The sequence below is a fragment of the Engystomops pustulosus genome, chromosome 1 (genome assembly GCF_040894005.1).
Source record: "Engystomops pustulosus chromosome 1, aEngPut4.maternal, whole genome shotgun sequence".
Classification (NCBI taxonomy): Eukaryota; Metazoa; Chordata; class Amphibia; order Anura; family Leptodactylidae; genus Engystomops; species Engystomops pustulosus.
The window spans coordinates 274,430,120-274,451,582 of NC_092411.1; the positions used below are offsets into that span (position 1 = coordinate 274,430,120).

Sequence of the window (21,463 nt, forward strand, 5' to 3'; positions counted from 1 at the left end):
AGAGCCAATTTGTTTTGTTGTTGGATGATTTACTGCGCTGAAAACTAAACTTAGAATGTCAATTCAGCTGATCGCCATTCAAGGGGCAAATTCGGCCAACGAGTTTCATGCAGTGGGCCATGTGACACAATCCTTAGAGATCATAGGGCGGCTAAAATGAAGAGGAGGACCCAGCATCTTGGTGTATTAAAAAGAAAACTCATTGGTTTTAGTGTACAATATGCAATGCTTCATTTTGCCTGAGGGGGCACTGCAGGAACATTATAAAATGGTTTCCAGCTTCCTACCATGGACTGTAGCTAGTCACCAGGGGTCCCAGAGTGGGACATCCAGTGATCAGTTTATCTATGGGAGGTCTTGCTAAGATTATGAAAAAAGTTGGCTGCTATGGATAACCGTTTTCACATCAGGAAGGACAATATTGAATGGCGTTGCAGTCTTTACATCATAGCTGTGACATATACAGGCAGTCCCCGGGTTATGTACACAGGGTTCTGTGGGTTTTCTCTCAAGTTGAATTTGTATGTAAGTCGGAGCTGTATATTTTATCATTGTTACCCTAGCCAAATTTTTTTTGGTCTCTGTGACAATTGGGTTTTAAAAATGTTGGATTGTCATCAGAACCAGGATTAACAATAAAGCTTCATTACAGACGCCTGTGATAACTGTTGCAGCTGTTTATAGTAGCCTAAGGCTATAGTACAGTAAATTACCAATATCTAGAGGTCCAATTGAAACTAGGGGTCGTCTGTAAGTTAGGTCTTCTTAAGTAGGGGACCGCCTGTGTATAGCACTTTACAGATTTTAGCCAATTTTGTGGAAAAGCAACCACGACCAAATATCTGTGCCCCAGATCCTGCACAAAATGTATTGCAGATGTTGTCAACTGTTTCAGAAATGGGAATGTCAATCGGTAAAAGTGTTGAGTCATTTTGGCTTCCTTAAAGAGGTCGCCCGGGGGGGTAATACACTAAACAGTTGTCACTTCACCAAAATATGATCTCTCTGTGATGCTTTTTGGGTCCCTACCTCCTGGTTCCCTTTCGGAAGTTTTGGAAGTGGAGCTCAGTCATTCACTGGCTGATGATGGTCACTTCATTTATGGTGTATCGAGAAGGAACAGGAAGTGAAGTGAAACGGGAATCGGTGAATAAATTTGCTCACTTGGAGGCACCATTCTAATTTAGAACACCACTTCTAAATAAACAACTTATCTTAATAAATAGTTTATGACTTTTTTATTCTAAAAATAAAAAAAAATCCTTCAAATCAGATATTGTTAGACATGATCAGATTGAGAAATGATGATAATACCTGCAGAGGAACAGACGAGACTAGCGACTAGCGAACACAAAAAACTACAAAGCTCGAACTCCAGGATGAAGCACCAGACATAAAATATACATTTAAAAAAATGTCTTATAAAGCTTTAATCTTAGGAATGAGGGGATTTTCTGTACAAGATTGTCAACAGGAGCACTGCAATTACATAAAGTCTGAACAAAGTATACAAAAAAAACAGAAATCCGACTTCATGGACCATTTAACGATAACAATAAGGGCAATCGGGATTGAACAAACAAAAATTTTTTTGAAAAATATAATTAAAAATTAAGTGCCCCCCCCCTGCCCTGTACCGTATTCTTTAAATAGTCATTATAGGTTTCTACATAAGGAACATTTGGGAGTCACGAGAAGAAGAGGCATACAAAAAAAAAAACATAATAAAAATTAACATTTTTGTCAAAAATAATATTTTACATAGACATTTTTTTCTGTTTAACAAAATAAATTAAATATACATGGCTTTAGTTTAAAATCTATATAGAATTACACATTTTCTATAGTCACAACATTGCTTGATAAAGTCTGTACTCGTTATAGTCTTGATTATAAGGCATCTTTCTGAGACGGTGAAATGTTATTGCTATTATTTACTGTAATATATTGCTTTTTCACGAAAAAATACTCTTTTTTTGTGAGTTTTATCCACATTTTTTCCTAAGTGGTTTAGGTAACCCTCTACTAAGGTCTTTTCCCGACTTCTTCTGTGCTTGATCTCCTATGAGATGTATATGATGTCCATCAAGTAGACACAAGGCTTACTGATGCAGGGAGTCTCGTGTGACTTGACGGTGAGGGTGTTTAGAGGTAAACGGAAGCAGGCACTTGGAGGAACATTAAAATCACTCAAGAAGAAACTATTCTCCGCTGCTGAACATGCTAGCTTATGTTTAACACTAAGAAATACTGCCTTCTTGCAAGTCTGTCCAATGGTTGACTTTCCATACTTCGGTGGACCTTCGGGAAGCCCAAACCTTTACCAGTACCTGAAGCTTGGCCAACCAAAAAGGCACAAATGTGACAACTGAACTATTGATCTTGAGTGACCCTTGATTCGGCACTGAGTGATCGGCGCACTTCTTGGTGCCGACCAGTGCTTCAGATAAAGTACAATACAAAAACAAACAGAAACAGCAACAATGTCCCCGATTTCACTAGATTCTATCATTCTTCATGATTCCATTTTTTTTCCGAACATATCCATGTCTACTGGCAGTGTAGGCTGAACCAGGCAGTCTTTTTGTGAGGTACCGCTGAAGAAAAGTTCTTTGACTATGGCAATTAACACTGATAATGAATGTGTTGATGTTGGTGAACTTTGCCTTCGACATGAGAGTGCGTATGGGTATGGATGTCAGTGTATATCTTTGGGTACATTTTGGAAGCCATTCCATTGGCCAAAATAGGTCCTTGGGGAAGTAAATGTTGCTGTTGAGCAACGTACTCCTCGTAGTTTATGGAGGAGATGCAGTCTTTGTCTACCATTTGTGGTATACAGACTCTTGGCTGCGGTCTATGGACGACGGCCGCACTCGGAGGAGAACATGGTTTCTTCTTGGTCTGGCAAAGCCATAGGAGAATCGTTCCAAATATGAAAACTGCTCCAGCTGGAACCCCGATAATCACTGGCCATGGGAGACTACTGGGAGATATGCTCACAGGTGCGATGGGAGGCTTGGGATCTGTAGATGGAAGAGAAAAGGAAAAAAGTTGAAAAAAAAAAGGGATGGAACTGATTAAGAGCGTAAAAAGAAGAATGAAAAACAGATGTTAGGCAGAAGTACGGACTAGTAGTACTCTACGCTATTCTGATAACACAACATCTGCCAAGTAGCAACGTACGCTGCCAGTACGTGAGGCTTTGTTGTAGGTGTCCCAATAAGGTCTTATAGGACAAACAAACAGTTTGCTTTTGTTCGGCACGGATCTCCAAGGTTCTGTTTTATTTTGTCTTTGCCTCAACGTAGCAGAATAAACCTTCTCCGGCCACATGTGGTTTCCAAAATACCATTGCTCAGCAGTGAGTCTGGCGGCCCCGGAGCAGCCTCGAAATAAAATGTGGTTAATTGTCACTAATACCTTCCTCTAATGTCAACAAGGCAGTCATTTCAACTATGCGGTCCGGTTGCACAAATCTTCCCGTGCCAGATTTCCGCCCCTGCCAGGCGTGATATTCCTCCAGCTCTTTCAGATATAATAGCAGACAATTGTCTGATTATTGTATTACATGGCACAGTTGTTCCTTCCAGAATTTATGCACAAGTTTTATGGAGTCACAATAGGTGTCCTACAGTAGAAGGTTCTATAGGGGTCATATCTCTGTATGGTTCTAGTATCCTGTCTCTTTTAGGAACTCCACTACCTCTAGGACTGAATACCTTTGGTGTCGACTGGGGCACCATATAGCGGTGAATGGACTCAATGAAGTGCCAGATGGCCTCGGACATGGGCCTGACATTGCAATGTGATATCATTTCAAAACTTTAAATGCTACATAAACCAAAAATATACACTGCCGACATCAGTATAGAAAACTAACCTCTAAGGCTCTGTTCACAATTGTTTTTTTTTTAAAGCAAGAATAGTAGCCAAAACCAATCCCCAATCATATGTCAATGAGATCTCTCAGACTGGGACAAGTATGGCTTGTCATATCATAGCTACACCATGAACAGAAGCCAAGAGGCTAAATTTGAACAATGCCGAAAATACTGTTTCCATCCCCTACATGGCTGCCTCCTCTCTTACATCATGTCATAAGGCTTCCTGAAGGTCATGCTTGATCTAGAGGGGCCTGCCTTACAAGGTAGCTGAAAGAGGCGTGGTTTTCCATATCCCATCCTGGAAAACCTCCTGCATGTTTTCCCAGAATCCCCTAGTGGAGCATCAATGGCTATAAGTCTCCACACACCTACAAGGAGGCCTTAATTGGCAGTCTCCGTAAGGAGAACTCTTACTTCCCAACCCTACTTACTTCCCGAACTCTTACTCCCCGACCCTAGTCACAAGACCCTAGACCCTAACCTCTCACTCAGCCAAACCAATTGCCTATACTATACTGCAGAGATGCAACCAGGTCGAAACAGCGCTGTCTACACCTGGGAATAGATATACTGGTTTGGTTTTAATCTTGCATTGTGTGATTAGGCTTACTGAAATTCATGTATGATGACAAAGGAGCTGCCTTACAAGGTAACTGAAAGATGCGTGGTTTTCCAAATACCATCCTGGAAAGTCCATCCTCATTTGCATATTTTAACTGTAAGTCTCACATAAAAGTTATTACACTTTTTATATAGTATGTTTTCTTCTTACCTGGTAGTACAGTCAAAAACGCAATCTTAAAGCTGTATCCCATCGTGTTAGCTCCAAGACATATATACATCCCAGCATCCTCTTCTTTAGCCCGTGTTATGATGAGTTTGTTCAAGTAGGAACCGTCAGGTCGAGACCAAACATCTCCATTGGGAAGGACAACAAATTTCTGACCACCAAAATCGATGGTGGAATTGTACTTGCTCTCTGAGCCATATTCAACCCTCTTCAACCATTGGATCACTGGCTTCACGTCACTACGGACTTTACACTGGAAGGATGTGGTGCCGCCGAAATCAACTGTGGTGTTAACTGGGTGGTTTCCTGTCAGTATGGGCTTGGATTTTGTTCTCTCTGTTAAAGAAAGGAGAAAATAATTAAACTATTTTCAATGCATTACAAAAAAATGTAGTCAATATTCAGGAATCAGTTTTACTGCAAGCCATAAAGTGAGCTGTCTTTTAAAGTTTGTGCGTTATGTAGACATCTAGTGGTAGATAGGAAAACTACAATACATTTTATGGCTTATATATAGAAATATGCAAAACATATTTGAAATTAACCTGCCCCCCCCACACAGCATAAAAAAAATATAAAAAATTAACTTAATATATGATGGTTGATAATTTTAGTCAAACTCCCCCTAAATAATCATTTCAGGATTCTATATGAGTCATAATGAGATCTAAATGCTATGTCACAACTCTTTCTCGCATTCATCATGCTTCGTTTTAAACAAAGGGTGCTGTGATTTTTTGATTTAAAGGTAAAATATTACTGAATCTGAACCCAAAATTTTAAATCTGGTTTACAAGTTAAAAGATATTGGGAGTCATTTACTTTGCGTTTTCCCGACGTGTTACCCGAATATTTCTGATTCGCGCCGATTTCCCCTGAAATGCCCCGGGATTTTGGCGCACGAGATCGGATAGTGGCGCATCGGCGCCGGCATGCACGCGATGGTAATCGGTGTCGCGAAAAATGTGTCGCGAAAATTGCACGTTCACTCAGCCCGGCTCGGTGTATTCCAGTGCGTTCCGATGAACTTCAGCGCAGCAGCGCCACCTGGTGGACGGCGGAGGAACTACCTTAATGAATCCCGGCCGGACCCGAATCCAGCGCAGAGAACGCACCGCTGGATCGCGAATGGGCCGAGTAAGTAAATCTGCCCCATTGTGCGTAATACATAAAGTTAAACAATTGCTTGATTTTCCCTAAGTCCTGACTATATTGATTTACAGATGTCAAAGTGTCTGGCAAATTCTACGTACGAGAACTAGGCTTCTATCGACCAACGCCAAGAGTTTCCCACTTCATAAAAATTTTCTATTTTTACTATGTGCTCTTTGTTATTTTGCTATATTTTCAATTACTACATTGTAGTCGGCTGTAACTCAGCCAAGAAGTATCCAGGAGCAGATACAAGTTAGGTACGACGGTAATACTGGTATGGTAGTCCTTATTATATCGCGGGTTTCCATACAATGAAAATGCCAAAATTGACGTTGGGATGAGGGTTGATTCATTTTCCTGTCTGTGCTCCTGGTTTTAGTGTAAACACATGTTTTTAGTGTCTCTACACAGCTGAATAGTGATTGCTACCAGATGTCTCCTCCCAGGTTTCTTCTCGGAGAGCACCAGGCTGGCCAGATCATGTGCTTCTCATCATTGCGGAGGATACGGAGGACGTAGAAGAAAGGTGCCAAGAAAATCCCACTCATAACTGATCAACACTATGGCGGGAATGGTACTTACGGATAACTTCAACTTTGTACGTTGCGTTAATCTGTCCGACTCGGTTGAAGACTTGACACGTGTATTTGCCGCTGTCTTCTGGCTTGAGGCTTTTGAGATTGAGCGTCCACTTCTTCTTTTTGTTCTCGCCAATTTCCTGAGTGGTCAAGGGCTTGTTGTCTTTGAGCCAAGTGATCTCCGGCCTAGGATTACCACTGGCAATGCATTTTAGGCGGACTGAGCTTCCCACCGGGCGAGCAATGACTCTTTTCCTCATTTTAGCCGGTTGGGTAAATCGAGGTCTGACTGTGAAGAAACCAAAGACAAAAGTAATCATTAATAATACAGTTATTGGTAGACTGGAGATGCCTGGGTGCCATACATTTTTAGTGTAAGGTTAAAAGGAACCTGTCATGAGAAATTGGCCTAATAAACCACTACCAGTATGTTCTCAAGCAGCTTCTAGATCATGTTTCTTTCATGACTTGGTGTGGTGGCATCATCCAAAAAACAACTTTGAAGTGAGATGTAAATTGGTTTTATGAAGTCAAGGAGGCGGAGAGTTTAACACTGAAGTCAAGCTTTCCATGCCTTAGAAATGCCCCTTCACTGTAATTAATGGTCCGGCATCCAGGGACATCATTGATTGGATCTCCTGAAGTCCTGCGCATGATGTCAATTACATGGGAGGAAGTGCTAAGAGGCAGGGAGAGCTTGACTTTCTTGTTATACTCTCCGCCTTCATGACTTTATACCTCCAACTTACATCTCACTTCAAAGTTGATTTTCTGGATAATCTCACCAAGCTGGGCCATGAAAGAAACACGATCTGGAACAGTGGCTCAAAGCCTGTTCAGGAGAGCCACATCCTAGAAAAGTTATTGCCATCCTAACAAACTAAATTCTTCATAAAACATTGGGGCTTATTTACTGAGGGTCCCACGGATCGCACTTTCGTCGGCTTTTAGAAATTTTCCGGATTTTCAGCGCTGTGATAGCCATTTAGAAGGGGATTGTGTCGCACGCGATCGAATTTTGCCGCAATCGCGCAGACTTTCATGCGACAGTAATTGGGGGCGGGCCGTCAGACGATCCAACGGATTCAGACTGGATTGTGTCGCAATCCAAGCACTTACATTTACCTGGAGGAAGATGGTGAACTCCGGCGGACCTGAGTGGGGAAGCGACAGATGCAGGAAATCAGGCGCACGATCTTTGTGAATCGCGCTGTAGTGCATGATCGTCGGACACCGCACAGCGGGGATCGCAACGGGACGGGGTTAGTAATTGTGCCTCATTATGTAAGTTATTTTACGACATTCATAGCAGAGACTCCACTAAATGGTGGATCTCTTTAATCAATTTCCTCTTAGAGTTCCTTCAGGACATCCATGATATCACTACGGTGCCCACATGGATGGATAATTGAGCCTATGTAGTCTCCTAAAGGACAGGCAGTTAGTAATCTGGTGGTAATGGCAGCCGTGGAGATGGACAACCAAGTTCTGAAAAAATGGGCAGGAGAAGACAACTCAAAAACTTTGACCTTTATAAGAGGTTCTAACATCTAGGAAACCTTCTCAGAAGAATCTGAAGCTACCATCAGCTAGAAATGTCTCTCCGTTTTGGCTCATCGAGGAGGATCTCAAGTCCCCATAGACCATGTGGATAGGGGTTGTCTCCAAATGAATGAACAATTTATGGGGCCAAAACGGGATCATAAATGATGAATAGAACATTATACATTCACACCAAACATACACAAATAAGTCCAATACAGATAAATGAGGCTCTTGAGTAAGGACGTCAGACGTCGTAGTCAGCCCCTTCGTTACAATAACATCACTTATGCTGTTTACTTGTCAATTGGATTTTTGGTGTTTTTTTTTCCCTTTCCGCTGCTTGTACTCGAATACTTGTCAAAGTCAACGGCGAACATATGCTGCAAACATCCCTCCGTATATACAGTGAAAGGCCACATTCACCGGCGGTGACGCCATCACTCTGCTCAATACACTTCTTACTTCCCTATAGGACAGAAGCCAATTGACCCTCGGAGCAGAAAAATAAATGTTTTTAGGAAAAACCGATTGGTTTTTAAGTGGGCAGATTGAATGGGACATTCATACGGGGAAAATTACTTCCTACACAGGAGCTATTCAATGGTTAAGGCGCAGTTAAAAATTTTAGAAAAAACTCTGAAACGTGTAGTAAAAAGTGGAAAATTATCAAAAATTTGGCCATAAAAATTGACATAGGAATGTACAGGTTCATATATTTCGTGGTACTCATAAGCAATGAGGGTACGCATGAAGATTACCGGCCGATACTTAAAGGGGTTTTCCAGGAAACCGCCACAGTTTTGTAAAAATCTGATGCTGCTTTATACAAACTGTAGAGTTAAAGCCCAATAATCCAGGATGTCTGATAATCCGGTATTTTCCATGTCCGGTTGATTTTGAGTTTGCTTTTATATTAACGTATATTGTACATAATCACACAAATTAGTGTCACAATTTATCACTCACCCCATTGCTTGTTGGAAAACTCTTCTAAATCCGGACTATGCCCATTAGGAGGTTGGTTGGGTTTTCCTGCACTGGCATCATCTGCAAAACATAAAGCCAAAAAACATTCAATTTTATAGATTTTTACAACAAAATGTTATGCTTTTTTTTCCTGTTTATTGATATATGGAGCTGTTGTCCCTGGAAACAGACTACAGTTTAACTGAATCTTGTAGTCAGTCATGTGACCAAAGTTCTTCCCGTGTAACTGCCACCTCAGTTCCCACAATGCACTACATGCCAGCACAACTGTGAGGACATAGTTAGGCAACGAAAATCATATACATAACTTCAAAGAATGAAACAAAATAATCCATTTTTTTGTACTGCCTGAATGTAAAATTTCTTTTGAAATATGGAGTTTCGCTTTAAATGAAGTAATCTTATAATTAAAGGAGTTTACAGGATAAAAACAATCATGGCTGCATTTTGTAAAATAAACAATGACATTCCATAGATTATGTTTCGTACTCAGGGGTGCACCAGCCACGAGGAGAGTTGAGCCTCTTGCCTCAGGCAGCGCCGCCTGCAGCAAGATGGGGGGCGGCATTAGGGGTGTGGTCACTTGTTACGACACTTAAAAATAGTGTCTATTAACACCTAATGTCAGCATGGGTGGGAGACACACATCATGGAGAACCCACTTCAACTCATATATTACTAGTGGATGGAGCAGTGGGGGCACCATTCTATAACTTGCTTCAGGCGGCAGAGAGTTTAGGCTCACGCCTAAAGAGTTGAACCTCTTGCCTCAGGCAGCGCCACCTGCTGCAAGATGGGGGGCAGCATTAGGGGTGTGGTCACTTGTTACGACACTTAAAAGTAGTGTCTATTAACACCTAATGTCATCATGGGTGGGAGACACACATCATGGTGAACCCATTTCAACTCATATATTACTAGTGGATGGAGCAGTGGGGGCACCATTCTATAACTTGCCTCAGGCGGCAGAGAGTTTAGGTTCACACCTGTTGTACTGCAAATGAGCCCTATTTACTATAGGAAAGCTAAGCTGCCATACCAAACACATCCAACGGACAAAAGGGGTGCTTTTTTGCTAAGAAACCAGAGTTGCCCTCTACATTTCACCGACAACAACTTTAGATTCACTCGTGTCAGTCTTTACTGTAGTTCTTGCATTCTATTCATGAAAAAAAAAGTGGTAACCATGTAAGAAGACGGACATTTTTACAGTACTGCACGGACTACAACTCACAAGGTATCAGGGGAGAAATGTCAGGCATTTGTTTTCTTGAAGGGAACAAAAAAAAGCAGCAGAAATTCAAGGTCCATTCTGGATGCAATGGACTTTCCTCCATTGGTAAGAGTGAAGCCGATGAAACCCATAGAGAGCTCAAGTCTTCAACCAGCGCGGGAGGTGGAAGGAAGAAGAGGGGTCACACATAGCTTACCACCCCCCTCCCCGCACTTGTGTTACAAGAGTACCCACCATTGACATACACTTCCAGCATGTGACTGGCATTCCCCACTACCACTTGAGCCGCTGCCAAGCCTTTGATGTGAGCCGTAAGGCTTGAAATCTATTTGATCCTTTGAAGATGTCCCCCCCCCTCTCTCCTTGTTATCCTGCCAAATATCAGAAACCTGCGCACTTACTGACAAGACACAGTCCGTTCACCAGAAAGCGGCTCGGAGGTATGTTGTGCCCACTCTCCAAATAGCTCGACTGAAGCCTCTGCCAGCTGTGTGCTACTACCACTCACCAACAAGACAACGAGGGATCTAGTTGAAAGATTTTTTTATACATACATATACACGATGTAGTTTTAATGGCTACAGACTAAGAGGACAATAGTTCTTAAAGCCTCATGCCCCTTAAAGGGAACCTGCCACCTAGTACAAAATGCTTTATGATATACCTCACATGATTGGCGCTGTGTACCTGATCAATTTGGCGTTTGTTTTTTAAAAATCCGTCAATGCATTCAAAAGATATGTCCCCTGGAAGTTTTCACGTGAATTAACTCATATTAGCCAAGTGGGTGTTAACTATATATTTTTTCTGGGGGTGTGTCTGTGTAACAGCCACCTTAACTGATGCACATATAAACTTCCGAGGGCCATATCTTTGGAATGGGTGGACCGATTTTCAAAAAACAAACACCAAATTGATCAGGAGCATAACAGCAATCAAGGGAGGTGAGTCATTCTGCATTTTGTGCAGAATAAGGCTAAAGGGATTGTTCGAATTGTACAACCCTTTACCCTATTAGTGCTCAAAATGAAAAAAAAACCTCATGTAGGAGTCACTGTAGCCAACTGTTTACACGATTATCCTACTATCAACTATATCAACTTCAATTAGAGCTGCAATACCGGACACAACCTATACAAAAGGGTGGCGCTGTTTTTTAAAAAAAATAATACTCCAAAATCAGCATCTGTATTCCATATTTCCACTTTTTTTGCCTGCAATAACAACCATTTGTACTTCTAACAGGCTCATTGCTTTTTATCCCCAAAAAATTGGAAGTTCACATTCGGAATTGACGCCAAAGAAAATTTTTATAATGTATCTGCAAGAAAGGTATCACACGAAGCTGATATGACAGGTCCTCATTCACACAGTTCATATCCAACACGTTGCAAGTGTTGATCGAAGTACGGGGCTTGATCCAGTAGTTTTTTGTTTGTTTTTTTTAGATTCCGTACAGATGATTTTGTTACATGTAGCATTGCTGAGTTTGTCTAGTGTAACAGAGGAAGAAGCGGACAGAGGGAGCCGAGGAAATTTTATCTATGGATCCCAACATGATTTTGTCAGAGGCACCAGAGTAGAGTTTGTAAAAAGAACCAGTGACTAGGACTGAGTGGTCATTCATCCTTATAATCAGGTGCGCCTTATACTCCGGTGTGCCTTATATATGAACCTAGACGTTTTAGCAGGCATTTATTGATGAAGTGCGCCTTATAGTCCGAAAAAAGGGAAGAGTTTGCTGAAAACAGAGGCACTGATTTTGCTGTATTTAGCAGAGCTGAGTTTGTCTGGTGAAGTGGAGCTCAGTTTGTCACATGATCCACAGGGTGTAAATTTGCTGCAATTTATCCATATCCAACACACACACAAAAATGATTCCATTCCGTGACAGCAATCTTGAACATTGAAAAATGAAGTATATTAGAAACTCGAAAAACATCCAAGGACAGCTCTGCTACATGTATACATGGTGAATTCCTATTAATTCCAATGAGAATTCTCTGGATAACCCTCTCAGTACCGCCACCTAATGGACTGTGAATCGCTCTAGTGATCTCCTGGTGGATTCCTTAATACGTTCTGAGGCGATGCCTCCGACCTGACCGCCACATCTGTAGCGTTTGATGTCAGGGGCCTTGAAAGTCCAATTTCACAGGAGATCCAGCTTTGCATAAATAAACAGGGTGACCCCTGAAATTAGTCCTGAGGCCAGGGCCCACATCAAAGAGAAGAGGCTGGGGTGGGCCGGGGGGGTGAAGTACGCATCATTGAGGCACTTGTGGAAGGACAAGGGGGAGGACAGGGAATAAAAGCCGGTAGGAGGGGGGGGGGTGCGCTGGTGAAATGAAGGGGAAAGTGATGTAATCCTGTCAGCCTAAGATGAAGCACAATGAGGGAAGGTCCTCAGAAGAAAAGCCCCGGCCTTGTTAGGGCCACTCCACCGTTCCACCATCGGACAAAAGTGACAAGCACTTGTGGGATGATTTGGGTGGGTGAAATTTTTCCCATAGTAGAATGAAGAGGTAGAATTCTGGGAAATGAACTATAAGTATTATAGATATAATTAACCAAGTCCATACTGATAAAGGCCGAAACAATCTGATGGGCAAAGGTAGAATGAGGGCAGCCGTTCACCTGTGGTCAATGTCTAATCCGCACGGAATTATTCTTACAAAATTTTTGGGAAACCGGAGCACAAGTTTTATAGTCTTTAGAGGGAATAAGTCACATTTAATAAGGGTCCGAATTGCGTTCTTCCACTAATTTTACCGTTTTGCGCCGAATTGCCGCGTGCGATCGGATTGTGTGGCACCAGCGCCGGCTTGCATGTGACGAAAAACGGGGGCCGTGGTCGTCGGAAAACCCAATGGATTCGGAAAAATCGTCGCTTGACACACACTTACATGCACCAGGAATAGGATGGTGAACTCCGGCGGACCTCGGCGAAACAGAGACACCTGGTGGACATCGGGTGCGCGACCTTAGTAAATTGCCGGAAGACCCGAATCCTCGTCGGAGCGTGCGCTGCTGGATGGCGACAGGACCGGGTAAGTAAATGAGCCCCATTATTTCTGACTATGAAAATTGATTTATATTCCAGGGTTGTGGCTGCAAGTACACTGGAGGTGTATCCTCACACTGCTGTACTCTTAGTTCTCTGCATTGAGTTGTTTCATAGCCCCTCCCATTGTGGTATGTAACCAAATGTCAGCTTTTTTCTCAAATCAGGGGGCAGGGGATGTAGAGCAGCTCAATGCACAGAACTAAGAGCACAGCAGTGTGAGAACACACCCACCATATATATATATATAGAACAGCTACAATCCTGGCATATAAATCAGTTTTTATTATTCTAATTTTAATGGATTTTGGGATAATAAAGCTTTCGTAAAGATAATAGCTTATCTGCAGTGACGTAACTAGAAATCGCAGGGCCCCATAGCAGGCTTCTGCATGGGGCCCCCCTTCTCACTTAATAAAAATATACATATTTGTATAGATATAGAGCATATATACATCACATATATGTTATAAATATGTTATGCTGTACAGTGTGCAGCGTAATATGTATATAATGGTACATATCCTCCACTCTTTAGTATGTCAGGTAGTATGACGGGGCCCCCTGACACTGCAGGCCCCATAGCAGCTGCTATGGCTGCTACCACTGTAGTTTCGCCCCTGCTTGTCTGGCTTTTGCAACAGCAATGTTTTACACAAGACATCTAGCTATCGAGCAAATCTGTCAACTGGATCTCCAGCCCTTCTCTAACCTCAACTTCAAATCAGAGCTCTAAATATATGGCGACCCCAAGTAACTTTCATGAAGATCAGACAAAATCAAGACATTCATTCACAAGACCCTTTAGTCAAGTGATGTATAGTCTCGACCGATTTCCTAACTAAATCAGTCACGTCTGTAAAAAACCCTGTATGAAAATGTGGAGTGAATACAAAGTTGCATACAACACAGTAGAAGAAGCAGGAGCACCAGACTATGAAAAACTGAGGTGAGTCAGTAAGTTTAGGTCATGAAGTCACCGTAGAACTTCCGCAGGTTGAGTTCTTGAGTCTATTGACTAAACAACATGTTTAGAAAATGTAAAATATATACCGTATATACTTGAGTATAAGCCGACCCGAGTATAAACCGAGGCCCCTAATTTTACCACAAAAACCTGGGAAAACCTATTGACTCGAGTATAAGCCAGTATATAGCTAGCCCCCTGCCCCAGTATATAGCCAGCCCCTTACCCCAGTATATAGCCAGAAGCCAGAAAGGTGAGTTTTGATATATTTTTTTTTACTCGAGTATAAGCCGAGTTTGGGGTTTCAGCACATTTTTTGTGCTGAAAAACTAGGCTTATACTCGAGTATATATGGTATATAAAAAGACTAATAAATGATACATTCTGGGCTGGTGGACAAGGAACTAGGTTTCAAAAAGTGTAATTATAATGGTCTTCGAGAGTTTAGGGGTATCTACCAGAAATGAGACCAGTAGAGCGATGGGAGGTTAGTCTGAAGGGTTGTCTACCTATAAGTAATTTTTGTTCCTCACCATTGTCAAAATATTTTCATGGCATTGACATGGTTGGACCTCTACACTTCAGGGAGTTCTAGTAACGCCCTGGTGGCAAGTATCGATGACATCAAAAATGCTGAAAAAAATTTTTGGCGTTCAGTAAATACAGTTGTTATCCTTGTAATTGTGGGTGAAGGTCCAGGAGTTAAAAGTGGTTGGACCTGTACACCATTCTTAAAGTTATTTTAAGTTATTGAAGCTGACTCAAGAATATTTGCCTTGTCTACAATGAGCGCTTGGGGAAAAGAATCTCAAGAAGAGTCAATCTCCATCCATAGACGACGAGGCTACGGCCAGAACTCCGAAGGCTCTAATTCACAACTTTCTAAAGTTATTATATGTTAACAGTTTGAGAGTTTTTGACGGGTGCTTATAGGCCGAAGCCCCACTTCAATGACAATGGGGCACATTTACTAAGGGTCCGCAGCCGCGAATCCATCGGGTTTTTCCCGAATATTTCCGCTTTGCGCCGTATTTCACTGGATTGTGGCGCATGCGATCGATTTTTGGCGCAATCGTGCATACTTTCGCGTGACAGAAATCGGGGGGCGTGGCCACCGGACAACCCGAAGGATTCGGAAAAACCACAGAATTTAAAAAGCCATTTGTGTCGCAAGATCAAGCACTCACATACACCAGAAAAAAGCAGGCGAACTTCGGCGGACCTCGGCGCAGCAGCGACACCTGGTGAATATCGGCGCACGGACCTTAGTGAATCCCGGCCGGACCCGAATCAGCGTCGGAGAACCCGCCGCTGGATCGCGACTGGACCGGGTAAGTAAATGTGCCCCAATAAGTCTGTTTTGGGATAATGATTTAACCAAGACAATGTCAGAAGAGTGAAGCACATTCGAGCTTTGTAAACTACCATGAGGCTCTACATAAAAGTTGAAATACGAGGTCCAAGGTCACTTGTGGGACATGACACAGTGTTGGGACATTCCAGAACCACTACCAGAGGTCTTCTCCCGTTCTCTCCTGGAATCTGGTCACTCACAGGTCTCGCCCGATCAACACTACAAGTCAATCTGTGAAGATTAATCTACAAAGAGGGTGGGATTTTCCACCACGGCCAGGGATTTTCGGGTGACATTTTTCACTAAGAGGACACCTCTCCCAGCTGCTTAACCCTCATCTAGCATCAAAGCTTTCAACACCCGAAGCACGTTCCTGTCAAACATGGGCATGGCTCGTGAGTTGGTAAAAAGGCCTTCAGAGAGGCGAAATGTATTGATAGCACAAGAGGAAGGACACACAACGGACCGTTCCTTCTTCATGGGCACATACTACACTACAGCTGCTTAAAGTAACCCTAGCAAACATCAAGGAGAACAGGAGGCTTTAGTGAATTAAAATTTTTCAAATACTGACTGCTCATCGTTCCCTTTGAAACTAATACCCGGCCATGGATTTGACTACATGGAGACTGCTGCAGTCTTTCCATACCATAGCCCAAAAAAGTTCAGAGGGAAACACATTGTTTTACAGTAGAGCCGTGCCGTAATATCCAATAACTTCTCACTTGCAAGCACAAATGAGTAAATAACTTTACTAGTGTCTTATAATAACATCAAGCCCTGCTGGTGGCTCATGGGAAGGGTGGGCCAAGATGGTTTACGTAAGACACCTCCACTATTTCCATCATCACAGAAGACTCGAAAACCAACCCAGGCACAGTAGTCGCCAGTCGATCCTTTATAACTATAATGAGTGCTTCTATAAAACATACATACTGGGTTTTTTTTTATTATTTTTCCAATTTTTTTAACTATAAAGTAATCATCTACCCGTATAGTTTATCCATGGACTACCACCTGTTAAGTGCCATGTTTATGATGCTCGTCATTGTAGGCATACCAAAGGAAGGGTCAGATGTATGAACTTTCAGCATGTGTCCTTAAAAATGCTTTTGTCATTAGATATAAATAATTGAGTTTATTTTTGTTTTTTATTTTATAAAAAGTTTTGAATCCCTTGCACACCGATGGATCACAAACCTCTTCGGAGAGCAGCATCTTTTCCCGAGGGCACAGTGTCCCTGTACAGTCGGAGCTCACCCATTATATTTAATGGGTAACGTGATATACAGTATAAGGTCACATGTAGCTTCCCCTACTGATAACAGTTAAACCGCCTGTAGTTTTGGCTCCCGATTCTGTTCGGAGTATGAATACAGTGTTGCTATGAGATTGATCTAATATAAAAAACTCTTTTAAAATTATGTAAGTCTGGATGACCTACTACTGATGACCCACTATGGGAATTACTAAAAAATAGGACTGGTTTCATACAATGTCCAAGAAAGAGTCCATGAAAGGTCTCACATCGTGATAATGAGAAATTACAGATATTGGCCGTAAATTATAAAGAAACGGAACAGGTAAAAGAAAATGCAACAAGTATATTAATATAAAGAGACATTCTCCCACAACTCCATTAGCTTGGGCAAAGAATTCTGTTATTTGTTCTTCGGATCGGCACAGAAAGGAGGGGGGAGGGAGGGGGGCATGTTTCAATTAATTGGTTCATCTCCCATCTTTCTACGACTATGTATGGATCAGACCAGACTGGTAAGCCTTACTCAAGTCCATAATTAACCAGGAGGAAGACAAAGGCTAGCCGCTTGTAAGAAAGTTCTATTAGGAGAAAGGTTCTTGTTCCTACAATGTGTCACACAAAAGGGGGACCATTAGGAATCCACAGGCTCGGAGATTCTTCAAGGTACCCTGCCTCTTTGAGTACCATCCCAAGTGCCTTTTCAAAGCAGCCTTCCGACAAGACTAATCCCCCCAGCGCTTAATGAACTACAAGCTTTCTTTTCATTCTTGAGTCTAATCAAGGACAAATGGTACCCACCATGGTATCTCTTAAAATCCCATTCCCTGTTTTAAAGCATGGAGCTTTGGAGGGGGGGAGGGTCGGGGGGGGGGGGTGTTTTCATCAAGACAGGCAATGCTTTAAATAAGATCTTTTGCATTGCAGAGACATAAATGGAACAGGGAAAAAAAATTCTTTACAGCATCTGTTTTATGGTTTTGTGCCCCAAGTGATGTTTTATGCATGTGTGTGTTATATTGTTATGGCTTGATGAGGATTCTGGTGGGAAAATTGCCTCGAGATATCGAGAAAAGTGAACGGAGGAATTCAGAGGAAACTGCAAATCTGTTACTGGGAAGACTTAAGGACAAGTAATACGGTCATTAGCTCCTATAGTAGTAATCCCCAGTCCTAAACCCCAAGAAACCCTGGACAGGAGGACTTAAGACATGTTTGCCCCTCTACTACCTTCCATAATCATTTGGCTGATTCCCCACAACTTTATTGGTGTAATCGAGAGGTGTAAGGTCTTCACTACCCAACATAATAGTTGAAGCCCCTAGAGTTGGGCACCTTCCTTCCATACATAACACTTGCCAAAAGTTATAAAAGGTGCTCCTAAGAGTTAGACCTCTTCACATCTAAATTATTTGTTGTGTAGATCATAGCTCTATTGGGTGACCCCATGCCCATTTCACATCATACCAGGAGGATTGTGGTCTTCTAGAAGATTTGATATTTTCTGGGTACTTCATGGACATTTTGAGGGGGGTTGGAAAGTATGACATTGCCTAATTTAATATATTAACTAAGGAACACTCATTTTTGTGCCTTAAAAGTTGGAACTTTTTTTAAGTATGTTAGGGGCCCTGATTCTGGTAATGACACCCGTTTTCTGCTCTACTTTCGGAAATCTGGCATTGCCACTTTACGCAGTATACGCTGCTCAAACTAGTCATCACTCCATACTGTACCAAAGAAATTTTTGAAATTAAGGTCAATATCATATTTTTGCTCAAACTAGAGGTCACACAATATCGTGCTAAAGGAATTTTAAAAATCAATGTCAAATTTTGTGGCTGTAGACTAGAGATTTTCCATCAAGTCGCTAGAACCTCGTTACTGTGATTTCCTGTAATGGAATGTTCTGGATGCTCCGACGTTTCTGGTACCATTCTTCTATCGTACTTATTTCATGATGGAATTGCTCAACATCTCATAAACTAGAGTTGCTTAAGAGAAATAGAAGGTATTTTCGGAATCAGCAGTTCCCTGACCCTATTTGCTTAATTTTTTTAAAAAAAATTCAAGCTACTTGATTAATGTATTTTTATGACTTTGTTAAACAGTAGTTTTTAATACAAAGTTGATAAAGCTTTGTTGTTGGCTATTAAAGTCCCTACAATATCCACTAATAAATTCCACTTTTTTTTTTACCAGGCCTCGGTTACAGGAAGCAATCCGGCAGGACTCACACTTCTGCACTCCCCAGAGGCCTAGTGTTTAAGCGGAGCAGTTTATTAAGAGCCGTGCACCAAGTATAAAGGTGTCAAAATGACTGTTAATCAGCTTACAAGGGCCGTCCACTGCTGGGAAACAAAGGGGCAGCTTTTCAGACCTGGCATATATGATTCAGCTAAGCGCTCCGCGTGACTTCCCGATACCTGCTGAGAGGCACAAAGACGCAGCTTCACGGGCCACAATGGGACAATTAGCCAAGAAAAATGTACAAGAATATTTAACCCTGGGACAGAAAAACTTATGAAATGTGTCAGGACCTTGGATTTGGCAGATGTGACGCTCAATGGGTCTAGTTAGGAAAAAGTTTTTTTTTTATTTTTATTTTATTACTACAAGCTTAAAGTTATGGGACTCTGATTAAAAAGATGAAACTATGGGGCTCATTTACTAAGGGTCCGAACGCCACACTTTCGTCGGGTTTCCCAAATATTTCTCTTGTGCCCTGAATTGCCCCGGGTTTTTGGTGCACACGATCGGATCGTGGCGCATTGGCACCAGCTTGCATGCAACAGAAATGGGGGGGCGTGGCCTGACGGATTCGGACAAACCGCGGAATTTAAAAAAGGAAATGTGTCGCAAGATCACGCACTCACATGCACGGGGAAGAAGCAGGTGAACTCCGGCGGACCTCGGCGCAGCAGCGACATTTTGGTGCACGCGATCGGATTTTGGCGCCTCGGCGCCGGCTTGCAAGCGACAGAAATTGGGGGTCGTGGCCATCGGACAACCCGACGGATTCAGGCAACGTGCGGGATTTAACATTTAGAATTGTGCCACAAGACACCCACTTACAAGCACCGGGAAGAAGGTGAACTCCGGCGGACCTCGGCGTGGAAGTGACGGATGCAGGAACTCGGACCCGAATCCTCGTGGTACAACGCACCCATGGGATCGCGACTGGACCGGGTAAGTAAATCTGCCCCAAAAACATTGGTGCCACCTTACAAGGGGTACAAAGAATTTTTTCAGGTGCTTACTGACTCAATTTTATTTTTGTAAATCATGATTATTATTCTACGTTTTGCAACCAGTGGCCACGCAGCGGTTGTGAAACTACAATTCCCAGCATGCCCTGATACCCGCAGCCAGGGACATGGTATTATTTTTTTTCTTTAAATTCATGTAAAAATTGGCTCCATTGTACAAAGAGCAAACAGAAAACTTTTCAGCCCATGGCCCGGCTACAATGCTGTTTTTAACATCAAAGCAACGTCACATAGAAAAAAGAATAAATCCCTCGAAGAAAAAGCAAAGTAAATTACATATGTGGCCATTGTGTGGAAAGAAAGGGGCGAGGTGTCTGTCACTTGTAACGCACCGAGTTCACATTACCTTCTACTTCTTCTTCAAAGCTCTGCTAAAGCCTAATGACTGTTCCCACATGCACGGCGTATGCGCGGCTATAGAAGAGAGATCTCCTGACTTTTACCTGCAAATCCGCCTTTTCTGCGCCACACCTCAACGACACGGCGGCAGAGAAAAGGCCGAGCCCCAGGACAAAGCAGCAGCTGTCTGATCACACGGAGGTTATCGGGGGGTAAATATTGTACCTTCTACACTTGTGGCCGCTCATTTATTACAAGTGTCAGAGGGAAATCACTTTGTATTGTTTCCAGAGACATTCGTCATGTTTCGGGGCCTCTCCATGTCATGTACAAGAGCGCAAATGCTGGGATATTACCTTGTAAACAAGGCTTGTACTAGCAGAGATGTCATACCTCACACATACACAGCAACCCCTTCACCTACACGCACAACTACACGGTGGTAACAAACACACACACATAATACATACACCCACACAGTCACCACGTGTATGTATAACAGAATGATGAGGGGGTCGCCTATGAGGGTCGCCAGAATGATGAGGGAACTAATAGTGTAGGGGGGCGCATGTGTCACAGACCACATTTTGGATCTTTATTTTTGTTATTTGCATATAATTTACCTCAGGATTAAATGAGGTTGTATGTGGATCTGTGGTAAAATTGTGTTCCTGCCTCTTTTCCTCCTTTGTGTGATTATTCTTACTCAGGTTTGGGACCAATGAAGAACAAGTTACTGGTGTAAAGTGTGACTGGACACAAGAAGGTCGATTGAGAAATAAAACACATACACAACCTGACACATACACGCTCCAAAAACTGATGAATAATAACATACAATCACACTCCATATACACCTACAATCACACTCATACATATACACCTACAATCACACTCATACATATACACCTACAATCACACTCTTACATATACACCTACAATCACACTCATACATATACATCTACAATCACACTCATACATATACACCTACAATCACACTCATACATATACATCTACAATCACACTCTTACATATA

The 21,463-nt window shown here is 42.3% G+C and overlaps 1 protein-coding gene across 1 annotated transcript in view; it reads right to left on the reverse strand.

Annotated features, from left to right (window-relative positions):
- Window positions 1–1,405: 1,405 nt before the first annotated feature.
- Window positions 1,406–21,463, reverse strand: part of FGFRL1 (fibroblast growth factor receptor like 1) — a 116,189-nt gene continuing 96,131 nt past the window's right edge. Inside the window, exons 4-7 of the mRNA XM_072126243.1 lie at window positions 8,922–9,002; window positions 6,415–6,699; window positions 4,660–5,013; window positions 1,406–3,026 (exon numbers count right to left, since the gene is read on the reverse strand). Coding sequence (XP_071982344.1) covers window positions 2,626–3,026; window positions 4,660–5,013; window positions 6,415–6,699; window positions 8,922–9,002 — 1,121 coding nt within the window. The 3' untranslated portion in view covers window positions 1,406–2,625. The remainder of the gene's footprint in view (window positions 3,027–4,659; window positions 5,014–6,414; window positions 6,700–8,921; window positions 9,003–21,463) is intronic.